The sequence below is a fragment of the Apus apus genome, chromosome 1 (genome assembly GCF_020740795.1).
Source record: "Apus apus isolate bApuApu2 chromosome 1, bApuApu2.pri.cur, whole genome shotgun sequence".
NCBI classification, from domain to species: domain Eukaryota; kingdom Metazoa; phylum Chordata; class Aves; order Apodiformes; family Apodidae; genus Apus; species Apus apus.
The window spans coordinates 87,544,251-87,570,213 of NC_067282.1; the positions used below are offsets into that span (position 1 = coordinate 87,544,251).

Genomic DNA, 25,963 nt, shown 5'->3' on the forward strand with positions numbered 1-25,963 from the left:
TGTATCTGCACTTTACCTTATACAAGTAAGTAATCCCAATGTGAAATCAATCCTTATCTGAGGCAGAGATCATAAAACACAGCCTTAACTGTATATAGGGTCACTGAAATCAATAAAGCCATCCCAAATCAAACTGTCAGATGGTCTCGTTTAAATCTCTTTAATCTAGACCATTTCAACCTGTTGTGAAGGAACAGAGTGAGGTAGTGAACATTTCCTGTATTGTATGTTGTCTTTGTCCAAGTAAGCTACTGCTTACTGCAGTGACTACAAGGGCTTGTGGAGTTTAATGACATATCCTCACTGTCATGCCATTTGAAATAGTATGATTAAAATAAATTTATGATTTTCTCAAATACTTATCACATCTAACACAGACACAGGAAAAATGAGCTTATATTAATCTTATAAACCTGTCACTTAACAATTTCATCTCCCTGTGACTAAATATTAAATAGAAATACTGCATTAAATCTCCAAAGCTTGATAGAAATTATTTAGAGTTCATTACTACAAATATATACTAATGAGATCCCTTTGGTATTACTAAAATATACTAGTTAATTACAGAGCCTACATTTACTCATGGGATATATCTTTCTTTACACGTATAGAGATTTTCCCTTACGGTTAAGCACACTAGATACAAGTGAAGTTGTAAAAACAAGTTAACAAAATTTGTCATTATAGATTGGGAAGTGTTTCTTGACTGGACAATTTTCCATGTTACAGGTGAGAAAACCATAGCATGACAGTATCACCAGGCCATCCAGCAGGCCAGTGCTTACTGCCAAATACTGAACCAGGAGAAAACTGGAACATTTAGGGCAGTTCTATAAAGCAAATAGCTCATTCAAAGTCAATCTGGTCTGAAATGAACTATTCCTCCATTTTAGATTTCCTCAATGGAAATTGCTTTGGGATTTTCAGCTCACTCTGAAACTCCCCATGAAAACATATGTTTTCATATGTACACCTTGTTGCAGCAGAATGAAAAACGTGATTGGATATTTTGTACTCTGACAGAGAATGCAAAACAGTACTACAATGACTCCAAGCTCACTTCAACTCTGTTGCAGAAGTGTGCTCCACTGAACTACCATCGCCACTTCCTTCAGAGCAGAGAACTCCGTGGAAGATTGGCAATTTCTGCCTGACTGTGGCATCCTCTGCTGAGCTGACAGAATTAGTACAAAGTAGCACGTGGCAGTGAGCCATAAAAAGCAAAGCATTTCTGAACTATTACAGCACATTTTTGTTCATGCTGGGAGACACAAGGCTACAGTCCAAGTGCTTAGCCACTTGAGAAGTGCAATTATGTGCTGGAAGTGTATTGTCTGGAACCATCCCTCTTATAAAATGGAAATTAACCCACTAAAATAGGAAATAAAAAATAAAAAAAATAATAAAAAAAATAGTTCCTTTCTGTGTCATATTTTTTGTTAGAAACTCCGTATCAACTCCACTGCTTCTTTCCCTTTTACCCAGTTTACCCAAGTCGAGGTAACAAGTGGTTATTCCTGTCCTACCCTTTCTACAGGCATGTTTTAAATGTGTGAAAACATCATCATTACCTTTACACTGCACCACTGTGCAACATCATTACTCATGCCTGTATGTCTCCTTGTATCTTTTCAACAGCACCTTATCTCACATTTATTCCTTGCATTTGTGACAGAAAAATTCTGGTAATATATCTCAGTCCTCAACTCTTCATGTGCTCTCGCTCAATGTCTTATGCTCTACCCTCACAACTCAGTATATCATGATTGCCTGTGTAGCCACCATTTCTCCAGTATGTTTACATGATAAAGGGTGCATGAAGCCAGAGCCCATTGCATTTGAGTTACAGCTACTGCCTAAAAGCTTATATAAACGCAAGTTCTCCTTTCCAAGGCCGCTACACCAGAGTTCTATCCTAATTTGGAGAGCAAGTAAATGGCAAAGTATTAGCTCACAGTGATAATATCAATCTCAGCAGCTGCTGAAAAGGTAGACTTTTATGTGTCTCTGTCTTTAAATAGAGTAAGCTGTCAAAAATAAAGCTCATAGAGGTAAACAATACACAAAACAGGAAAAAAAAAACACTCATTTGAAAACTACATCAATAAAAGCTATGGTAATAAACAAGCACTCAGTTCCATTACCAGAAAGAACAGTATATCTACCCTTCATGCTGCCAATTCAAAGCCAGTACAATTTCATTAAGTTTTCCAGATATTAACTTGCAATTGAATGTATCAAGCAAAACAAAAGGTTGTAGTAAAAATCATATTCATACCTCTGCACTTCAGCTCTTCTCAGCAGAATGTAAAATCAATGAAAAAAAAGGTAATATAAAACATAAAAAAACTTTTTTAAAATTAAAAATATATAAAAGTATAAAACTTCAGAGAAGTTGTAGAAAGCAACATTAAAAGGAAACTTAAACCATCTGATACATTTTGATGCCTGAATGTCACCTATTGAAGAATTCTAGTTTAAGACATTTGAAATTTACTCTCAAGTCTCTATGCTTTTCCAAAGTGATACAAGAAGCAGGCTATTTGGAGGCAAGGTGATGAAAGGAAGTAGGCTCAAAAAAACATAAAGGGGAAGCCAGGGGAGATGAGAGCTAGGCTGGACAAAAACCTGTGGAATGAAACCTGCACTTAGAAAAAAAAGGGAGGAGAAATACAGAAAAACCCACCCTGCCATACGCATGCATCTATGCAGGTCTTTTCTGTTGTATGTCCTAATGACTCCCTCAGAGGAAAGGATCAACAAAGTATACAACGAAATTATAAAGCTGAGTAAGACACCAACAAAGAAAACCTATGGTAATTCAATTACCATTTCTATATAATAAATCATATATATTTTTTAAAGTCAGTCCATGAGCAAGTCTGTCCAGAGTTCTGTATTTTTTTCTGCATGTCCAAGTGTTTGCTTGTCTAGAGAAGTAAAAGCACTTCCAGTGGCCGGCTCAGAGCTTTGCATATACTGAGCAGGACACTAGGGCTGGCTCTGATGAAAAGGACAAAGTTATGATTTGCTTTCCTATCTTCCTGCTAACCCAGCTGTTGACTTGCAATGAAACTTAAAATTCATAGGTTTTGGGCACCCCACTCCACTGACATTCAGATTAAAGGGGTTAATAGGTTAAACCAAGTATTGCTTTGAAGAGCAGGGACAGCAGGGGCACACAAAAGAAAGAAAAAGGATAATATGCATAGGATGCATTTACACGAGACAACAGAGTTAAAGACATAAAACAACCCTAAAGAAGAAAAATACACAGAACAGATCACTGTTCTTCAATCAGTACCATCAGGAAAGGGAATCTGGTATTGGAAAACCTTCTTCTGAACTGGAGGAGGAAATCTTTATGTAGGGCTTGTTCCTGTTCACATTCCAATAGATGAAAAGCAGTCACCAATCTCAACCTGACCAGCAGCTCTAATTCCAAGAAGCTCAAACAGAAACAGAATGAAAATGCATTTTTTCATCTTCAAGTTATTCTCTTCAGAAAAGACTTCAGAATTGCTTCATATCTGAACCATTGCTGCCCTATCCATAGCTTTAATACAAAAAAATCTGAATTGTTGCGATTATTTTCATCTCTGATGAGCATAAAGATAATTGATTTAATTAGCAAATTTACACATGCACTCACATATCTTATTGTTCCAGCTCTCAGAATGAGAAAATGTAAATTCATTCATCCATTGAACATAGCACAGCAAAACTGCTGTGTATTAGATCTGTACATCACATGTACATTGTATTGAATTCACTTTGTAGACAGATAATTATGTTTCCATGTAAAAGCCATTACAAATAATAAATAATTAAATATACGTATGACTTGACAAATAATGTGCCAGGATTATGGAGATAATTCATATTTAATTCATTAGTTCCTTCACTTCTAACAAATAATAAAGAACAGACCATTGCATGTTCTCCACCATGATACATTTACTTTATTTAAATTTCTCAAATACATAGATACCTGAACTTTTCAACTAATTTCACCCTAAGGCACTCAAAGCAAAAAATGCATTTTACCAGGTAGACTCTTGCAAATAAATCCAGCTTATCTCATTTCCTTTCTCATTGCCTTCTTTATCCTGAGGAAGAATCAAAATGTCACTGCTGTGAGAGAAATTGAGTCAGTAGAAACCCTCTCTTCATGTACCCCTCTCTAGACAAGGGATAGGTTTGAAGGTCAGTTCAATGTTCTCCATTAGTACAAAGTCATATCTGCACAGCTGCAGCCTACAAAAAGTAAAAAAAAAAAAAAAAGAAAAAATGTGCAGGACATAAAAAGCTGACTTTAATCAAAAAATATTTCAGTATGTGAATCATTAAACCTCCAGTATTTACCACCCCTCAGAAATGGTACTCAGGACAAGAAGAAATGTCTTCTTGTCTCAGTTTACACCCTATTTTATGCATCACTGGAGTAGTTTTGCCAGACTGTGAGCAGCAACCAGGACATCTGCTGGATGGTGCAAAGTGGCCTGAGTAATAAGCATATCACATTAGTCTGAAATATGAAGATGCAATACTTCATCCATTAAAGCTATTAATCTGCATTCAAATTAATTCTCTAGAGCAACAGTCCAAGAATAACACAATTCCTTTTTACACTGGGCCTGAATAATTTGAGTTCCCTAGGTATGCAAGTTTCTCTGCTTTCATTCCACAGAGGAAAGTGAAAAAACACATCCTAATACCTTCTAACTCTTTGGGTTCCAGTGACAGCATGTGTAAGGAAGTTTCATGCAGGAGAGTAATTAATAATCTAAACCCCTTGAAAACTCAGAACTGCATAATATTACAGGGACACATACAGAGGTCACAACGGGAGTGTCACACACACACAAAATCTTACTTTTTGAGGTCAACATATATGTTCTGCCTTTTGGGTTAAAGCTCTGGCCTTTATACACTACTATAGACAGTGAGAGCTGGTTTGAACAGGCAAGTGACTGGCATAGCATCTGATGGCACCTCTGAGGGCACACAAGCTATGATACTTCCTTAAATTTATCTTCTGCGTGGCTCTGAACTCATGGTTGTGGCTACACAACACAGTCTTCCATAGACTGGGATGTAGTGTACAGTGACAGCTGAAGAAAAAAGCTTGGAAAAAGAACATCCCACCAGGCACTTCTGTTGTTGCCTGTTAGCGTGAGATCCCTAACCAGGCGAGGCACAACCTGTCCCTATGTGAAAGGACTGTAAGATTTCTAGATAAGAATTTGAGATCTTTTAAGCTCCTAACAAAGTTAAAAAAGTAGATTTTATGACTGAGAAGATGAAGACAAATTCTGGTATTCTTTATAACTCAAAGCATAGAATTTAATCCAGTCCTTCATCCACAATTTGTTTTGATTTGAATGTAATGGTTTATTATTATATTGCTTTTGTAGAGGGAGAAAAAGACATAAAAGCACAGAAATTTCCAGGATTTTAAAAGTTCTTAGACAAGACCATGAAAGAATTCACAGGACAAACTTCCAGCCAGAACAGTGTGAAGTTATTCTATGCATTCATTTCCTGAGTTGAATTTCAGTATCTCACATAACAATACAATACTGTATTTTAAAACAATTGCAACAGTATTTACAGGACAGCAGCACAGTGTGTTAGCATAGCCAGTTCTCCAACAAAAGTTCTTACCTCGGAAGAGCTCTGTCTACTACAGGGGATAAAATACTTGGGCAAACTGTGATGTTGAATGGCAGAAATAAAACCATAGAATTTCCAACATACCCTGTTTGAAGTGCAACCCATCTAAGCTTGTGATTATTGATACCAGGAATGACTCATGGGGGAGCAGCCCTGAGCAAGGAGCAGGTTCTCCAGTTTACCAGCAAGGAGCAAGACACACACAATTTTTTTTTGTTGGGTGATGCAAGGGCGTGCCACACACTTCAGTTCACCAGAGGTATTAATAAGGTCTTCTTTTTTGTTACTTCTGGTCTTGTTTTGGTTAAAAAAAACAAAGGTGGCTGGGCTAAGTATACTGAAGACATCCACCTTCTCCATCAATTGGGTCTGAACTGAATGACAGGTTCAAAAGCTTTTTAGGAGAACTGACACCTAGGCACATACAAGTTAGGAAAGCTCTCTGGTTTTATGGGTGAGCAGGAATGATTTATGTCAGAGACCAGAAGAGTCTGAAAATCAGTACCTTTTAGTACTTCCACATTCACACACCATCTGTGTGAATAATAGGCCAGTTTAGTAGACAATTGCCAGCGATATTCCCCAAACTCCCACTGTCTGCTATTAACCCAGAGCTGGGGAGACTGGGACTCCTGTTGGCTTTCATCTCTGCACCTGTCTCCTGGTTTTTACCTACTGTTTTGTTATATGAATAATTGAAATATTTTTAATGTAATTTCTAGTTGATTATCCTGTATTCAAGTAATTGTTGTAATTATATGTAACTAAATAAGGTAAATATGGGTAATTATAATTACAACGCACAATTATCTAATCTTATCAACCGATAGTGTTTGTAACATCTGCATTTAAATTACTTTCACATGCTGATTCAATACACTATATTCCATTGCCATCTAAATGTATTAATGTGCTTATATGACTGCCATCTATGAGGTTCTATAGGAAGGACTTAAGTGGATCCTGTATTAAAGGAAATGAAGTGCATCTTACTTTAACAAGAGTTTGAGTAATAGTAATGAAAACTCAAAACCAATAAGGACTGTTCACTGAAAAACTTCCTTATTTGTGAGATAATCTTCTGAAAAAGTCCTGAATGCTGATAGGTTTACATGAAAAGTACCTTCTGATTTATCACCATCAGGTTGAATTAAAAGAAAAAAAAACACCAATATGATTTACAGCTTTGACTATCTCTTGTCAACAAATGATTTAAATAAAATCATGCCACTTCACCTGAGTGCTTGAGACTCAAGCTTTCAAAAAGTTCATAAAGTCTAGTGTATACATATTTTGGGGTACTATTTTGATTACTGTTCTGTTTCTTTCTAAGTCTCTCCTATTAATCTCCTCCCATTTTTAAGTAAATACAAAATAGCAGAATAATCTAACAAGGTTTCAGAATTTTTACACATATCCAATTGCTACTAGACTATTCTCACATACCAAAATGGAAAGCCTTAAATGTTATTTCTCAAGTTAACAAAACAGGCTGACTTCAGACATACTCATATTGTAATATTATTCCCGCTCACTACTTACTTGAGAACCATTATTAGATTTTATTTTAAATTCTGACTTTGTTGAATCTGCAATTCATATAAGGCCAATTAACATCATAACTCTAAAGCACAGCACTCTTCCTACTCCTGGATATTTCTTACCTATTCCATGTAATATGTTACTTTCACATGATGCAAGTATAAAATTTAATTACTAATGCTATTGTACAAGTAACTCTGGAGATCTATAAAAAAACAACTCATCACATATGGCACTACTGTCGAAGTATTTTAAACCAGAAATTATAAATACAAGCTTATTCACAACACTTAAGTATAAATGAAATGCAGATTATGTTATGTGTAGGCAAGCACGTGTTTCGGTCTCAGAAGTGACCAGTAGGCAGCAGCAGCCTGCTGTAACAAGCAACGTGCATGATGTTTACATGTACAAGGGTGCTCTGCACTGAATCTTAGTGTACAGAGCATTTCTTCCACATGATACATTTGATCCTTGGTAGTATAAGAAGAGTATTCTTGCATTTAAGAATATGCAATTTAAAAAATCAGTTGAGGGAAATACACATTTCTGAGGAAACATCCTGAGTAGTTAAGTTAATACACAACTTTTATACGTAACACTTACCTTTCTGGATTATTAAGAGATTTCAGCCTCATTTGGAGAATCCTAAGTTTGTGCTTTGGGCCTATCAAAGTCTTCGTAGAAAAGGTCAAGGAAATTTTTGATATTTTGTCAAGGTCTTGATGAAATCCAGCTAGTATTTTGACTCTTTTATACTGCTGAAATGTTGAAGCTTCACTAAAGAAAAATATTATTTCTAGTCAGGGTTTTGTTAGATGAATAATATTTAGTATTACTAAGCACCATTATTAAGACCAGAAATCCTGTAAGATGCATCAACTTTGAGCGTTCAGACTAAGGACACCTAGAACTGGATTCAAATCAGTACTATGCAAGAACCCAGGCTAGTTCATAAACAGAGAGAGGAACATTTCAGTCTGAGAAGCATTGCCTCTGACACTGAGGCAAAGCCAGGAAAAGGAACAGGGGCCAGTTTATGATAAGGTTTGAGTTGGAAGGGACCTTAAAGACCATCTAGTTCCAACCACCTCCCACTAGACCAGGTTGCTCAGAGCCCCATCCAACCTGCCTTTAAACATGGAAGTGTTCATTATACTTCATTATACTTTTTTTACTTGTAAGTTAGCAAGTTAAATGGTTTAGGAAACCCAGAAAATGAGTCCTATAAAGTGATAAAAAAGATTTAGAGACAAAGCACAACATACCTATTAATCTCTGATTCCACTGTGTTTCCAGCATAATCTGTTATTTTAATTTTAATGAAACCTCTCCTAATACTTTTATTCCAGGTAGTAATATACAGGATATAGTTATACACTGCAAAAAGAAACAGAAAATAATAAGATTCAAAGAATGACCTCAACAGGATACAGATGCTATTATCACCCTGTTAAAAGTATTCACTGGTTGATGATCGGAATAGTGACTCTACATCTAAGTTACTAGCTCAAAGCAGAACAAAAACACCATTGACAAAAAGTAGCTTCTACCAAATGGCTACTTGGAGCTCTGTATAATTAGTGTATGACTTCCTCCACTTCTTACATTGAAAGGATTTGCCTCAGAAAGCTATCATCAGAATTATCATGAAGAGTCTGACCTGTCTAAGAAAAAATTGCAAAATCAAGCCCTAGCTCGCACCTTCAGGTTTTGGCAAGCTCTGCAAAGAGGGGATATTTGAGCTATGAGTGTAGCAACACTATCACATTACACACAAAAATTACACATCCAGAAAATAGTCCAGGTACATTGGTATGGAGAGGGCAGGAACAGCATTAGCACAAGCTTTGTTTCTAGGTGAAGTGGGCAGTTAGCTAGGTGAGCAGAAATCAGGGGGTAAAAATGGAAAAAAGACATTGTTTCCATGCCTCACTTGCCCAGCCCAAGCAGGGACAGCAGTACAGGTGCCTTCAAGCACCCTTCTTTCAGAGAAGGCAATCTGCCAAAATCTTTGCATGGATCCTAGAAAAATTGCATGGGAAGACTGAGGAAGAGGAGAGGGGTCTGATTGCTTTCCCAAGCTCCAGTCCCTTCTCACTCCCTGGGAGGGTCCATAGCCTCAGGAATACAGGCTGGACTCCCGAAGGTGGCATCTTCCATGCACTAGCACAGTGCTGAGCTGCTCTGTTGTGCCCCTGGAAACCCTGACCTGGCCTTCTACCTCACTTCTGCAACCATCACTAATATTGTAACTGTGCTATGGCTAGCCAGAGGAAACAACTATACTACTCCCAAAGCAAGGAACCCAGCTCAATGTATTTTTTTTTTTTTTGTATGTTGCCTTTTAACACTTCCTCCTAAAACACCAAGCCTTACCTCATATGAAAAACTTGCCCTGCTCAGGTTTCCTCATGATTTCAAACATGTAAGAATTAAAATGATTCTTTAGTTAATCTATACCCTCTTTTTCAGACTGGATTAGTAGACTCATTTTTCTTCTTGGCTTTGCATATTTCTCCTTAAAGTTATGCTGTCAGCACAATGTTTCTTATTCTTCTCTGTGCACCTCCTCCTATGTTTGGTAATATTTCTCTCCTCCATTCTCTCTTCTACCACCACTGTCCCAGAATACCACAGAGTACTACTTCTGCAGTGTACTCCTTCCATCATCAGGATTCTGCCTGGTTGGATTTTTGACGAATGCCCAGATTTTGATATGTATGAGAGTAAAAGCAAAGGCATATTTCTGCCAGAAGAATGAATGAGGAGACAGACCTAGCAGTCTGTGAAACCTTGAGAGCATGGAACAGCAAAGCCCAAGCAGACAGGAGCTGGGGAAAACAGTAGTAGCAGGTAGCTGAAAGACCAATGGGAATAGAAGTTACTTCACATAAAATATATGTCTTCCATAACCTCTCCTTGGCACCTTGGAAGAAACAATGATGTGTGTATGATTACCACTACAAGAAGAGATATTTAGTCTCTTGTCACAAAATTTGCCAAGATTATGGAAAAAGCTCATGGGAAAACTCAGTTTCACTTGAATTCCTTGTAAGCATATCCCCATACCCCAATCAAAGAATCTTAAACATAACCAGTTAAAAGAGTGTGCTAACATTTGTTTATGGTGGTAAAATCTGTTAACAAAAACAGAGACAGTATAAGAACTTAAACTGTACCTCTACATGGATAGGTAGATATCTAAATTGTTGCAGCTAAAGCCCATGCCATGAGAGTTCATTTCTATGAAGCATAAACCTGAAACAGTCAGCTAAGCTTTCCCTCTGGTATTTTACTCGTGGGAAGACAGACTTTTCAAAGCTTTAGCTGACTGTGGGGTGACTGTGGAGCTCAGAGGTGTCTCTTTTTGTCCCTCACCCAGGACAGTCTCGCTTCCGATTTTTCCTCTCTGAAAATGGTAGCAACAATCTAAGCAGTTTCTCTCAGTCCAGCTTTTTCCCTGTGACTTGATTCTCATTTTCTGTCTTCCTTCTTCCTCTTGACAGTCCATTTCATTACTTTTAAAGGCACGTTTGTTTCTCGGTTCATGTGTTGCCTACTATTCTGCCACAGCAGCTAACAATAACTTTCTACTTTTAACATCTTATAACTCCAGATCGGGTAATAAACAACAGACATAACATCACATAAACAGTTTGTTATGTATGTATTCAGTCACTCACTGCAGAATGGGTCTTGGTCTGAGGTATCAAAATAGGCTTTCGTTGGTGAACTCTTTGGGATTAACACTTTATTCCATCTATCAGCATAATAACCTGAAATTCAACATTTAAATATTTCATTTCAGACATTTAGCAAAGTCATGATACATGTATAATTACACGAAAGAAACTCACCCAAAGTGGCAGATTTGGCTTTAATTTTCTTAAATATTTTCTGAGAAAGCAAGATTGACTTGGAAAATGCAGGATTCCTCTGAGTATAATAGAATATAGCATGCAGATATTTCATTATTCTAATATATTAGTATCAATAAAATTGTCATAATGTAATAGTTGGAATCTACTTAGTCTAGAGTACTAACACCAAAAAATAGGGCTTACAAACTCCTGCAGAGGCAATAAAAATAAACCCCCCAAAATAGCCCACATATTTGCAAAGAACAATTACAGAGCACCTTCAAATACGGTAGAATTTCTTCCTTTCTTTTTCGAACCATTAAAAAAATATTTTTAAACCCCTTAGTCTATAACTGTGGATATTATTTAATAAAATGTTAGATACTCTGTAAACCTCCTATGCTTACGGATTTAATGTAGAAAGATCTTTTTTTTATATACAATTTTATTTATGTTTTTTTTCAAACCTGATCTAACTAATATAGGTTGTACATCCTAATATAAGGATGTAAAAATGACAATGTATGAATTGGAAGTTAACTTCTAATTACATATTTTTAAAATTTTATCCTTAAGAACACCCTTCAAACTCGGAAATGCTCACACTATTATAGCTCTTGTCAAACTGTCACCAGATCCTCTCTAAAAGCAATAAAACATCAAACAACTAAAAACTCCTACAACTAAAACCCATGAAGTTGCTATAAACATTATTACTCTTAAATAAAAAGCATGGGTGCTCTACAGATAATAACACACTGTGAAAGTCTAAAGTGATGAAATAAGTACAAGCAGTTTCTCCCCAGAAAGAAAATACACTGTGAATCCATTTAAGACTGGAAAGCATAATTATCAAAGACTAGGAACATTCAGCACCTGTGTCTAACAGAGATAATTATAAGGCAGACAAAGCCATAAACTTTAAACTACTTTAAATAGTCTGCGGCTCTGCAGGTGACCAGTCTCAACAGATCATTTTAAACTGCACTACAGATCTCTGGAGTAGCCCCAGAAGTAGTTTGGATTTCCCAGAAAATCTCACCCAGCCCAGAGCAGAAATCTTAGTTCTTACCCAGTACTGGACAGGACATTGGCTGGAAAGCTTCACAATCAAGACATTTTCCTCTCTTGTAATCCAAGTAAGAGTCACAGGGATATGTTATTATGTTGCACTTTCCTTTCAAAGATGATAAGAAGAGGAACACAGCTCTTTGATGGTCACACTTAAAATACTCAATTCCTTCAGGAAAGAAAAAATGAAGTATATAAAGAAAATATAATTTATTTTCTTCATTAAAGAAAAGGTGTTATCAAAGTAATCCCATTTACCTGAGTCACTTTTAGTTAGCCATACTTTTATTCTCCGATTAGTTAACAATCAAGTGTAAAAAATTGATGCACACACACAAGAAGAGATTGAAGGCTGTTTTGAATATTACAGAGAAAAGTACAGAGAAAAGTCTACAGAGTTTAAAAAGCAAGAAATAATCTACTAATTCCTATCAAATTTACAGAAATATTGTAATAATGCATGAGTCTGAGATATACTCTGCTGTGTTGCACCCCATGTAGAACATTTTGGCAGAAAAACTACCACGAGGAATACTTTTATTTCTTCTTTCTAGTTTCTTTGGGTAATAAATTCCTTCCTCTCCTACCAAAACACACTATGAGAATTGGGATTTTCCTGCACTCACAGACACACCAGTGGAAGCCCTATCTATGCTTTTCAGCAGGTCCAATTCATAGCAGCACTGTCCAGATTAGTAACAGAAATTTAGACAGTCATAAACATATTAAATAAAGAGTAAACAAAACCAATGGGAAGCAACCTTGCCTAAGACATACGCAGGTTATAATAAATAAAATTCTGCAGCAAAAAATCATGTCATAAAACTGTTTTCATCCTTGAGCTTAAAAACCCATCCAAAACCTAGCTCATCATTGCCAACCATGAAGAACTTGAGACACAGTGAAGACTTGAAAGCCTTGTCTTCCATGTCATATGCAAGTGATCCTGTCCAAACCACTTGGACACAAACATCTTCCCCCATGCTTAGCCTTACAGAAACACAGACAAATAATTATCACTACACAGAGATCATATATATACACATCATATATGTAATTCCATCATACCAATAATGCTGTTATGACTGAATATGCCTGCTTAGAAGAAGACCTTTGTTTCAAAAAAAGGAGTCAGACTCCTTTGTCATTTCTCATCTGCTGAGTGGGGAGGAAAAAGAAAGAATACAGTGCTTTTAGCCCCCATGGTACTGAGTATTTGCAGTGTACATTGAATTCAGTTTTATCTTTTTTTTTTTATTAGATTTAAAACTGTTTTCTCATTAATCAAACATATTTTTTATTTACCACCAAACAGTGTTTGCGGACAACCAGGTTGATCCATTCCTCCGTTTGGATAGAAATCAATGGTTCCTAAAGGTTTCTTGAAACCTAGTGCTGAAGTAAAAACACAATCAATAATAATAATTTTTAAAAGCAGAATTATGCACTTAAGTATTTATTATTACAAATTCGAAGGTCTTAAAGGATTTTTTGGTGCAAATATACTGTTCTTTTACTAATGAGTTAAATCTCGTGACTTTTTTTCTTTTTAAAAAAGTTACACATATGTAAAATGCTGTACTCGAATGTGCACAAATTTGTGTAAGACTCCTCCTACCACAAAAGAAAATTAATAGAAGTAACTATTTAGTGCTGTAGCTGAGACATAATTTGCAACAAGCAATTTAGTAAGTTCATTTTCTCTTCAGCAACAAAAAAATATTTTCTGATATAATTTCATTACAGTAAGATTTTCTATATTCTGCACATGATATTGGATTCTGATCTACACTAACATAAGCAGTATATTAAGTAGAAAAATCTGTATCTATCTCATAAAAGACCATAAGTAAAATTTAGCTCAATTTTTACTGTGCATTATTTATATTCATATGATTAGAGCATTACTGAAATCAGTATTTTACAGTTTCACATAGAAATTTGTACAGTAAAATTATTTATTTTTAATATTGTTAAAGAATCTGATATGAAATTACATAAATAATGGGACAAGTGTAGTAGGTTTGAAAGGTTTAATTATGGTTTTGTAAAAAAACATAAACCAGATTATAGAATAGATGAAGAAGACTTAATAACGCTCTTAATTTTAACCTTACAGCAACATGATTTAGGATTTTAAGCAGTGGATCTGTACAGTGTAGTAATGTGACACAGCTGAGACTGGCTGTGTCAGAAGATAGTTTAAATCAGCGCTAATCACATGCTTACAACTTCTATGTTCACACACACTAGCACAGCAAAAGCATGTTTATGCTAAACCCTTTTGCAAACAGCAGTACCATTAATGCAATAGGCATGCTTTTATTCAATGTGCAGTCTTCTTTTTTCACATTCGGAAAGAAAATATTATAAGAAAAAAGACATAAATGACAGTGGTGTAGCCACTAATTCTGCATGACACTAAATGGACTTATGACTATGTGTTTATCTACATCTGCTTTCAGTTAGCTGTTGGACATAAAAGTTAATCCAATATTTTCAAGCTGAGTCATGAAACTTCACTCACTCAATAACACAGCTACTCATGTCAAAACTGAACAAAAAGAGCCCTACTTTGCTTAAGTCATTAGCTAAGTTAAGTTTCAGCTTCTGCATGAACAGGCATCATAATATACAATATGATTTCAAAAGCATAGATATTGTCAGAAAGCAACAGAACAGAAATCCACTTTGTAACAGAAAATATACTTCTGCAACACTATTTGGATGTTAGTGAAATAGCTTATCCCATCTCTTTCGCTTTCCTGCCTTTCCTCAAGGTGAAATAGGAAAGTTAAGTCTATGTTATTACCATCAGTATCTGAATGGATTACATCAACAAATTGTGCATCACTACGATCCAGTCTCCACTCAGGTGGCTGTCGGGTGAATGAAGGGCCTGCTGGATCAAGACCTAAATGAAAGTAACACTAGCATTACATATCCTGGGGTCTGTTTCCACAGATGTATAAAAGAGCGACATTTTAGCATTATTCATCAATCTATGTTCATTTTCCTGGGATAATAATAATACCTAGCACAATTCTTCTCAAGCTTCCATTCTTCAACTTGTTAAGCAAAGCAAAATGGGTTCCTACCACAAGACTGATCAACCCAGATCTTTAAAGTTCTCTCTCCCTCCTTAATAAGTTGTGCTCATTTCCTAGTGACAAATCATAACCCAAAAGCATTAGGGGTTGAATCAGGAGAATTAATTTTGTCCTTTCCCCCAAAAAAATACTATACCTATTAAGTATTTCATAAAACAAAAAGTACAAAGTAACTACTCTCACCACTAGAACAAAAGATGGAGACATCTTGGATGGAGACAATTTCAAACATGGCTCAGTCATTCTATCAGTTGTGTTGAAATGACGTACGAAAGAACAACTGTGACATGCAGGTAAGTGAAAGACCACTTTTCAACCTGGAAATCTTATCTAAATTCCAATTGAAACTTGGCTATGACAAAAGAGATTACAACTGAGATCCATAAAATGAACTTTATATCAAGGAGGAGGGGATATGGGTGGCAAAGTATTTGAAGCATAAACAGTGTGTATTCTCATTCAATTTAGAGATAGGGAATTGTTGTTGTGCAGCCCTGAAGCCTCATAATTTTCAAGATGGTAATTTCTGTCCTTCACGGGAAAGTGAAATTGTTAGCTGAGGTTTGCTCTGTTTTTGCTTTCTTTCCAACAAAAGCACAGACAAAGACTGGAAAAGAAAAAGCAGCAAAGGAAGATACAACTGTCAAGGCAAAACATACTCCTTCACTTACATGAGTCTCAATTGCATTCTCACTGATTGAGAGACAAGGCTAGTGTATGACCTTAGCTTATCCAAATTGGTATTAAAATTTAACTGGCAGGTGGGCTTTAAGAAATAGTCTAGGCAGGTTCTCTGTCAAGATCAAGATATCTGAGACCCAAACTACCACAGAGCATCATGGAAAGCCAGGAATACACATTCATAGTACTCCAGGTAAAAAAGGTAATTGTTTTAGTCTGCTAATTAGTCCTGTATTTCAGAAACCTACAAACAGTAAAGAAGAAAAAGTATTTTTCTTTTTCATAGAATAATAGAATGGTTTGGGTTAGGAGGGACCTTAAAGATCATCTAGTTCCAAACCCCCTTCATAGGCAGGGGCACCTCCCACTAGATCACATTGCTTAGAGTCCTATCTACCCTGCCCTTGCACACTTTTCAGGGATGGGGCTTCCACAACTTTCCTGAGCAACCCCTGTCTCAACTTGTTTGAAAGAAAGTATCAGACAGTCACTTAAAGAGGTTATGAGCCTGGTGTCTTTGGACTTTTATTCATTCATATTTGTAATTATAAGATAGTGACTGAAACATTTAATATAATTCCATTTTCCTGTGAGCTTCTGAGTTTAGAAATTAAGTGGATCTAGGTTCCAGTCATTGTACAGAGAGGACACAGATCTGCTAGTCTAGCATTGAAATCAAGACTGCCCCCACCAGTGACACGGACAAACTGTAGGGAATTGTGTCAAGTGGAAATCAGCATTCTTAATCAAAGGAATACAGCTGGAGCCTATCAGACTCCCAGAATATGCTCTGACTTTCAGATTACTGTAACAAAAGGTGAGGAGTCTCTAAGTCTCTTTCTTAATGCTTGCTATGGGATCCTCCTATATTTTGGGAAAAAACCCAACAACTTAAGTACTCTGAAGAAAATGTTTGGAGCTATGAGTCACAAAGAGAGGTAACTGCTTCCTTTCAGCCTAAAAACAAGTGATCTCTTAAATGCTAAACTCTATGAGGATCCAACAGTCCCGTCTCCCCTTACCAGCTTTTCCGATACTCAGCTGAGTCAGCTTCCTTCTCAACACGCTAGCTACAGTGAGTTTGGCTCTTTCACCAAAAGAAGCATCTAGAGCCTGTGCATCCACTTTAGCACTGAGGATTCTTCCCTAGGAACCAGCATCTAAAAGTTAATCCTAAACTTCATGCAACATTGGTCCTTAAAGATGTATCCACATGAGGGTATTGCAGTTTCCACTGTATGCACCATTCCCACAAATGAAAATGCTGACAATGCAAACAAGTATGAGGTAAGATTTGCAGTATCCATACACAGGTTGCACACCTCATCTAAGTACCTTGTAGCACATAATTTAACATATTAAAGCCCACACCATATTCAGATACCTCAAACTGAAACATATATTTGTGCCTGATTCCTGTGGTCTGACCAGAGCTTTTGATCTTCCCTTCAGAGGGACCTGACTTGCTCCATCAAATAGACAGTCATGTAGCATGTCATTTAACTGAAGTGGTATTTGGATGTAGCACTCAATTTTCATTTGAGAGACTAGAAGTAAGCCAGTCGGAAAATTTCTACTACAACTTATGTCCTGAAGGCAGATATTCACAATTTTCCAAAAATTTATCATGGATAACTTTTCCCCCTTGTATGTTATTAATTAATCAGTTCTTATTTGTCATAATGTCAGTGTTATCTATGTGATTCACAGCTATGAGAACGATACAAGGTACATTAGAATACATGTATGGAGATGAAAAGCCTTACCTGTAATTCTGCCAATTTTGCCATTATACTTCTGCCCAACAAAACCTGCTATATGAGCCCCAAGACTAACACCAATTATATACATAGTGTCAAGAGAAGCTCCGTCTACCTATGAAGAGGAAAAAAACCACACCAAAACCACAATTACACACAGGGTTAACTGAACAGAACCAGTAGAATCATATAGGTTTCACTCCCTAACTTTAAGAACAAATGGAAATTGTTGAAGAATGGCTTTAGCAGCAAGGCCACAGGTCCTTGCAATCTCCTTGAGAGACCTTGAGAGTTTAACACAAGTAGCAGCTGTACAAGCAATCTCTTTGTTAGCCTAACACAAGTATAAACAGTCTCTTTGTTAGCCTAAACTAACTCAAGGACAAGATAGAGAAGTAGAATAATAGAGAATAAGGAAGAACCCTGAGAACTCAGTGTGTATGTTACCATATAAAAGGTGGAGCATGTAAATAGAGCTATCCGGATTTTCATCTGGAGAAGAGGAAGAGGAAGACATCTACCAGATACAAGAAAGATCAACCAAAACTATGAACTAGGAAAACAAATAAATCTGCCTTATAAAATCAATAGAAATTATGATACCTTTAACATTTATGCCACATAACTGCTGAATAATGGTGCCAAATACACACCTGCAGGAAAGCCTTAAGATGCCCATTGCACAAAGCAGACAGTATTTTTAAAAATCTACTAAAGAACTCTGAAACAGTACCAGCAGACCTCTTAGAATCTCTGCAAAGTGATAGGATGATATGTGGATGTGACATATGAATGTGTCTCAAAATGAATTAACAAACACCTCACAACAGCTTGCAAGCGTGTATCTGATAGCTGTGGGACATAAAACACTCCCCCACCATCACTTGGATGAATCTCACAACAAGATTGGGACAAGTGTGTTTCTCAGTCATTGCTTTGTCAGGCAGATGTGTAGCCAGCAATAAACCAAAAATCTGTATAAATAAATTTGCAAAATACATCCTTTTAACACACTCTGGATTGGACTGTTCTTATAGTCTTATTTTATTTTTGCACTCCGTAACAATAAATGTACTGTCATAATTAAAAACTGCTATCAGTATTTCTAGTTCCAAAGGGCAGATTCTGATAGGCTCTCTCTTCTTTCACCACATCCTTCATCAAAATGTGTGTTTTTTCACTCAAATTCCTCATGTATATTTTCTTACTGAGAATGGCTGGGAAAAGAAGTCGTGAGAGAACAAAAGAAAACTCAAGTGATAAATCTAACAATAATAAAAATGAGATGATAACATTTTTTGTTCCTTTGATTAAGCCATAAATCTAAAGCCCAGTTAAGTTTACTGGCATCAATAATTGTTTAATTTGTTTTACCTCTGGAATCAGGATGTTTATATTGTTTCGGAACAAACAGTTGCATCTTTGTCAGTGATTCTTCTTCATTTAAATTCTTTCACTATAGTACTTTAATAATAAAAAGTAGTGGAATGTTTTCATAACATTTTAATGTTGCATACTCTTTTGAACATCTCTCATTTCACCTCCTCATTGGTGCATTTACACTTTCCAGAAGACCTAAAACTTCCAGCTGGCTAAAGAAATCAGATGCACTCCAAGACATACTTCAGTGAAAGGGAAATAAGAACTCTGGTGAAATACTGCAAGAAAAGTTGGTAAATACTTTGGTAAAGAAATGTAACTTTATATCTTATATCATTCACTGGGCTTCTCTTCAAAGATCCATTTTTAAATATCCTCTTTAAATATCCATTCTCTTTTAAATATCCACTCCCACCCAAACTATGCTATTTAAATGTATTCAGATACAACTCTCTGCCTTACCAGCATCTGGTCAACATAGTTCTTCAGTATTTCTGCAACTTTTCCACAGTTTTCAACAGCGGTTACATAATTCACAGTTGTAGCACCACGATTCCAATCAACTATAATAAGATTAATATCTTCTGAAGACAGTAAAAGCTTCTTCATATCACCTAACCATGCTGGGGCAGATCCTGTCGGTCTGAAGCCATGAATAACAAAGACAACTTTCTTGGAGGTATTGAAGTACTTAGATGCAGTAACATTGTGTTCAATGAGTCTCTCAGAACAATTTGGATTTTCTCTTGTGTACAGAAGTAGCTGGACTTGGAGTTCTGTTCCAGACAAAGCATTGCCTATATTAAGATCTGTAAATTCAGGACATTCTGTCTCCTCATCTGAAAAAGATTAACATGTTAGACAGTCATTTGTTGAGTTAGACCATCTGAAATACCACCTCTTAGCTTCTCTTCCCACATTTTTCCACTGAAAGTGGAGAACTTCACTCCAGACCTTTGGAATTAGGTGCCAGAATGTGCACTCTGAACCCTTTGAATATAAACTTAACTTTTCTAATTGATCCTGAACAATCTATTTTCTCCAGAATAAATACAAATCAGTAGTCGGTGTTGGTAAGACCCTTGGCTTAACTATCAAATTAACGTTCTCAGAATTTTTCCACAACTAGTGTGTGTAGTATAAACAGGAAGTCCCTTGTGGTTGTTTCTTCCTCTTTTGGCCAGGGTGTAAAAGTTGCCAATCCTTAGGCCTTCTTGTTTGATCTAGCAATAAGACAAAGTTGCCTGACAGTACGGGGATGATCCAGAACCTTTCTCTATTTTTGGATCACCATAAGGACACCACTACCAAGAAACTAAGAAAGAAGAAACAAAGAATTCTGTTCTGAGTTTGAAAAAATAAGAATCTGAATGGTCAGTGTACATAATAACACAGGAAAGACTGTAGTTTTTAGCATTTCCATATTCAAGGCAGTTGTGTATACAAGGGTAAGCTGTAGATCAGTCAGGATCAACAAGAGGATGGACATCTTCAGAAGAGTCTAAAAAGGCTTAAATTTTCCCCACTTTAGGATTCTGAGCACAATGCCGACAGCTGTCACAGTTCAGTACGGCCACTTTACCTACACTATGGTGTTAGCCAGTGTATGGCCAAAGAAATCTGGGCCAACCTCGACTTCTAGTGGGATATGTTACTTCACACAAGGCTCTTCTTTAGTACTTGATGGCAACCTTCTCTATCTTCCTGTTATTAACAACTTTGTAAAACAAGAGTCAGTAAACCTCTAGAAAGCAAAAGTAGGAAGACAAAGAGCATCTGCTCATTTCCTCAAAAAATAATTAACAAGTAACCTGAATTTCTCAGAAGTTTTGAGTTACAGGAAAAGCAGTTCTAGCTTTTCTCATTTGCCCAGCAAGTGGCTAGCTGGCAGAACGAAATCCACCACAGCTGGACATCTGAGATGGACAGAGAATCCCCACAGGTTTATAAAGCTGGGAAGGGCGGGTGTTTGGGGTTTACAAAGTATCTGAAAAATGTATTTGATGCTATAGTGCAGATCTAAACAGAACTAAATGTGAATTACAGCACTTAATATGCAGCAGAGGTGCAGTAAAGACAGTAACTCACGTAGGGAACTAGACAAATCACCTCTAGGCTAAACCATGCATCTACAATGACTACTCCAGTCTCCTCTGGAGGGGACATCATAAAAAATAATAGAAATGGTCTGAAACTTCCTGCCTCAAATCAACCAAACAAAAGTTTCATGCCTATCATCATCTTATGACAATAGCTACAATTCTTACATCTGGAAAAAGTCAGAAGTACTTTTATTTCAAAATAAATTTCACAGTTCTCATTTAGTCATTGAATAATTTAAGTAACTTTTACTGTGATTACTGGACAGGTTATTAACTAACTAGTGATATAGGAAGGCAACTCAGTTTCATTGCTGAGGCTTGCTGAAGAAGATCTTAGATCAAGAGCTGTTCAGCTGCAGTTGCCTTGAATTTACTGAAAATAATATTCAGAACCTGGTAAAATGTCATACATGTGACACGATACTGAGATATTAGTGGAATGTGTTGCATTTAATCTCTAGTTTTCATGTAACAATATATGACTATAAAACTAGAGTAGAAATTCTATTACGTGAATGTCATATATAAAGCTAAACGATAATAAACAGATTTTTTATATATATTCTTATTCAAAGCTGCAAGATTAAAGTCCTTCATTTTTGCCTAATATTTTGTTCACAAATCCAAGTTTAATCATTACTCCTTATAATTTACTCCTACATACATGACATACAAAAAATTCATGCTAAGATATTGTTGAAGTGTTCCTACTTATCCACTGGAATGTTTCAATTTCTTATAATCTGATTGGTAAAAATAAGAATTAATTCTTCTAAAGCCAGTGGAATGACATACACATATAACAGAGGCAGAGTCTTGTCCACAGAAGAGAGAAATCTATCACAAGGAAATAATTAACTGATGAAACCTATTTACTAGCTGAGAAATGTCAAAAGGAAACAACTTGTTTACTTACAGCTGTGAAATGACAACAGTCATTATTTGAAAAGTAAATAAAAGGAAAAAAATGTTTACATCTTTTCTGTGGAACAAGGCAAGTACTCAAAATAGATATATCAATTAAATATTTTGAATTACTTAGTAGGGAGTCATTAAGGGGAGATTTTTCAAACCCCTATTTCTGATTGATTACCTGAAGGAATACCCAGCTGCCCTTTGTGCAGGCCTAGGGTAGTAGTCTCATAAACTATTCTGTACTGTCAGAACATACAGGTAGGTGTTGGGCAGTTACATATGCAGTTTAACTCAGTTAAACAATTTTAACATTCCTGTGTATGTTTGTAAGCATTGTGAGTAGCCTCTGTGGTTGAAAAGGGGAAAATCTTAAGTGCACACTGACTTTTTCATAACTAAATTTTACTATTTAAATGCATAATGCACAACTGGAAAATCCGTCAACCTATCAAATCAGCAATAAACATTAAATGTAAGTTCATATGATAAAACTATTTCACAATTACCTGTTTACTTTGTACAAAGTGCACATACCTGAGTGTCTCTGTGCAAAGTACAGCCAGAGATAAAGTATCAGGCTTTGTTCCATTTACTTTAAAATGAAAACTTATGACTCAGTTTGAAAGTGATCAAATTCTCTTTACTAATTGTCTGCTCCATTAGGAATAATTGACAAGATTTAATCTCTTGGCCAATTTAAATGAGGAAATATTCATTTTTTTATGCTGGAATAAAGCCAAGAGACTACATCACAAAGAATAAGCTAATGGTTCTTACCTGATTGCACGCAGTATATCAAACAGATGAAGAAACACAATTTCAACATGTGGAACTGGAGAAAAGCAATACGCTATCCACAGACAAGTGGCAAACCTAGTGTTTCCTTGTAGTATGCTGGGTTTCTAACTTAACAGAATGCCACCAGTGAAGTAAGTGACATGCAGAGTAGGAAGCAGAAAGCAAAGCTGTATTTAAGCTTCTGCAATTCATGACTCCTCCTATTGAATGACTTCACTAGGTAGGGTAGTTTCTGATCTTTAAGGGTTGGGACGGGTTTTTAATCTGTTTCCCTCTCTCTGGCTCTCAGGAGATTTACACGTAAGCAATCAATGTTACATACTACCGATAATTCTGTTACATGTGTGGACTTTAGCTAGCAGAGTAACTAGAGGTACATCACATTAGAGACCTACTGCGTGTCTTTCTTTAAGTGTGTCACTCAACTGCAATTAGAGGCGCTCAGATGGGCAAAAGAAACTTAAAATGAAAAATCATCCTGATAATAGAAGGGTTTTTCTGTAAGATCTTGAAAACAATTCCGAGGACTGTATCTCTATGGATAATTTTTGCACAAATTTATCTCCTGAGCTTTTCCCAAGAAGTCATTCTCTAACCTAAATCTTGAGGATGTCTGCAAAAGTGCTTATATGGGAGAAAGATGGAGCTCAGAGACCGTAAGTCTCACCCAGACAATGTGCTGGGTGGTTTGGGTATTCAGCTTAACTTTATTCCCTCTGTATGCCCAACTACACAACAGATGAAAAAACATTTATGTTTGTGAAGCTCATTTATTTACAAACAAATTCACTGCCTAAGTACAAGATTACAAACTTCAGTTTTTTGGAGTTCAGAGTAAGGCAAATAGGCAGACAACATTTGAATTATTCAGGCGAGATATCGGGATGCTCAGTTTGCCCCAATTATTTTCACTGCAGGGGAAAGAAAAACAAACCACAACAAATCAAATAAGAGAGAGACACACCCTGGAAATGTTGGGGTTTTTTGTTTTGGTTTGGTTTTTTTTGTGTAAGGTACCTTTCACAGTGCTTCTAAACATAAGGTATAAGTCTCTTTCTTTTCAGGGTGTGTGTGTGTGTGTCATTATTTACTTTTAAGTGATCAGTTTCCAGCTGCAGCACACTTTAGGAAATCTCTTCAAAATATTTTTCCCTCTAAATGCAGCCACAAGGAGAAGGAGATTCAGTATGTTCACTCATAAAAATTGACTCACCTTAACCAATGACTTTTATTACTTTTTTGCTTTCAGTTCTCAAATTTGGCACCCTATTCTCAGTAAAGTTCACTAAGACAGCTCTTCTTCCTTTGCATTCCCTCTTCATTTCACATCTTTGACACTTTGTCCAACTATTAGTATAAAAGCAGAGCCCCACTACATTATATATTACTTAGAACAAGTAAAGGTATAGTGTCCATTTGGCTCCTTCCCCTCTGTACTTTTTCATATTGACTATTATTACAACAAAAACTCAGAGCACCCAAGCCACCACCAGTTAGGCAGCCTCAGTGTGCACTCAGTGTGCAGTACTCATTCAAGTACAAGTTAAAGCATGGAGAGCTCAACAGCACTGAAAATTAACTATTAGCCCTAGTAAAATGTCTACTGTGCTTATCGAAGAGCCAATCACCTGATCTTGGAAAAAAATCTTACATGTGTACCTTTACATATACCTAATGCCACTAGCTGTGAAAAAAACATTCGGTTTTTTTAGAAATGAATGGGGAAAAGAAAAAAAAAAAATGAAGCTGCTTCTTGAACTCATGTGCTGGTTTGGTTCTGCTATGATTTTGGTAGACAGGAAGGGGCCCCAGGCCTGGTTCCTGTAAGAAGCTACTAAAAGCTCCCCTGGCTCAGGTGGTCAAGGCCGAACCATTAGAGAGACAACAGATGTGCCTCTGTGATTAACATATGAACGAACTGAGAGCAGAGAGAGCAAAGCACAAGAGCTGAGCTGGAGATGTGAGAGCAGTGCCCTGTGGAGATCCCGAGGTTGGTGAGGAAGAAGGGGAAGGAGGTGCCCAAGCAGAAGTTCCCCTGCAGCCCATAGGGAGATGGCAGGCTGTCCCCTTGTACCCCATGAAGGAGAAACACGGCGGAGCATCCCCTGAAGGAGCTAGGAGGGGCGAATGTGGACTTGCAGCCCATGGACTTGGATCTGCAGCTGTGGAGGATCCCGCGCCAGGGGAGGCGGCTGGTCACAAAGCAGCCCACGACTCTGTGGGCAGCCCATGCTGGAGTAGTTTGCTCCTGATGGACTGACTGTACCTCGTGGGAAGGCCTCATGTCAGAGAAGTTTGTGGAGGACTCTCTCCCATGGGTGAGACCCCATGGGGAAATGGGAGGACTGTAAGGAATCCTTCTTCCCGAGGAAGGAGCTGCAGGAAACACTAGACTGTGACCTGACTTTAAACCCCATCCCCTGTCCCCCTGTGCCGCTGGGGGTAAGGAGGTAGAAAAATCAGGAGCACAGTAATTTGAGCCCGGGAAGAAGGGAAGGGTGGGGATCATGTATTGAAACACTTCTCTTTGTTTTATCTGTGTCCTGTGTGCATTAGATTAGTGATAAATTAAGCTATTATTTTTCCCCAAGTTGAGTCTGTTTTCCCCTTGACGGTAATCTCTGAGTGAACCCTCCTTGCCCTCTGTCTCGACCCAAGAAGTTTCTAGTTGGCCTCTGAGGTTGGGGGAGGTGGCTGGTTCTTTGTTGTCAGGTAGGACCAAACCACCACAGCTGAAAACCAGTAAGGCCATTTCATGTCTAAGTCAAGTTCTATGTTATTTATGTTGATATAATGACCCATGAAACAGTTGTAAAGCCCTCTGAAATTAGTGTCAGGAAAGGACTCCTTTACTAAATCAATGCCCAAAGAGTTTTGCGGTATTCATCAGGATGTTGAGCTACTGCTTGTGGGACTCACTGTCCTATGACAAGCGGACTTTGTTCACCTAGAGTGACGCTTATGCCACTTGGAAATTCATAAATCTTAACTACTGATACTGTTTACACAATAGTTTCTACAGACACCCCACTATCAGGTAAATCGTTCAAGGTGACTCAGAG

At 37.0% G+C, this 25,963-nt stretch overlaps 1 protein-coding gene across 1 annotated transcript; it reads right to left on the bottom strand.

The window, feature by feature from the left end:
* Positions 1-3,940: 3,940 nt before the first annotated feature.
* LIPI (lipase I) lies at positions 3,941-23,158 on the bottom strand. The gene is made up of 10 exons (XM_051622934.1): positions 22,881-23,158; positions 19,549-19,925; positions 17,713-17,821; positions 14,968-15,069; positions 13,461-13,550; positions 12,157-12,324; positions 10,908-11,000; positions 8,490-8,601; positions 7,828-8,001; positions 3,941-4,260 (listed from the first exon to the last, which is right to left on the bottom strand). Exons 1-10 carry the CDS (start codon positions 22,927-22,929, stop codon positions 4,173-4,175), a joined length of 1,362 nt encoding a protein of 453 aa, XP_051478894.1. The 5' UTR covers positions 22,930-23,158; the 3' UTR covers positions 3,941-4,172.
* Positions 23,159-25,963: the final 2,805 nt, after the last annotated feature.

Bases quoted from the DNA above. Each gene is read 5' to 3' on its own strand.
- LIPI (XM_051622934.1), bottom strand. From the start codon at position 22,929: ATGTTGAAATTGTGTTTCTTCATCTGTTTGATATACTGCGTGCAATCA. The intron at 12,325-13,460 runs GTAAATAAAAAA...TCTTTCCTGAAG, and splicing joins TCCGCAAACACTGTTTGGTG to GAATTGAGTATTTTAAGTGT. The intron at 8,002-8,489 runs GTATGTTGTGCT...ATTTTTCTTTAG, and splicing joins GTGGAATCAGAGATTAATAG to TGAAGCTTCAACATTTCAGC.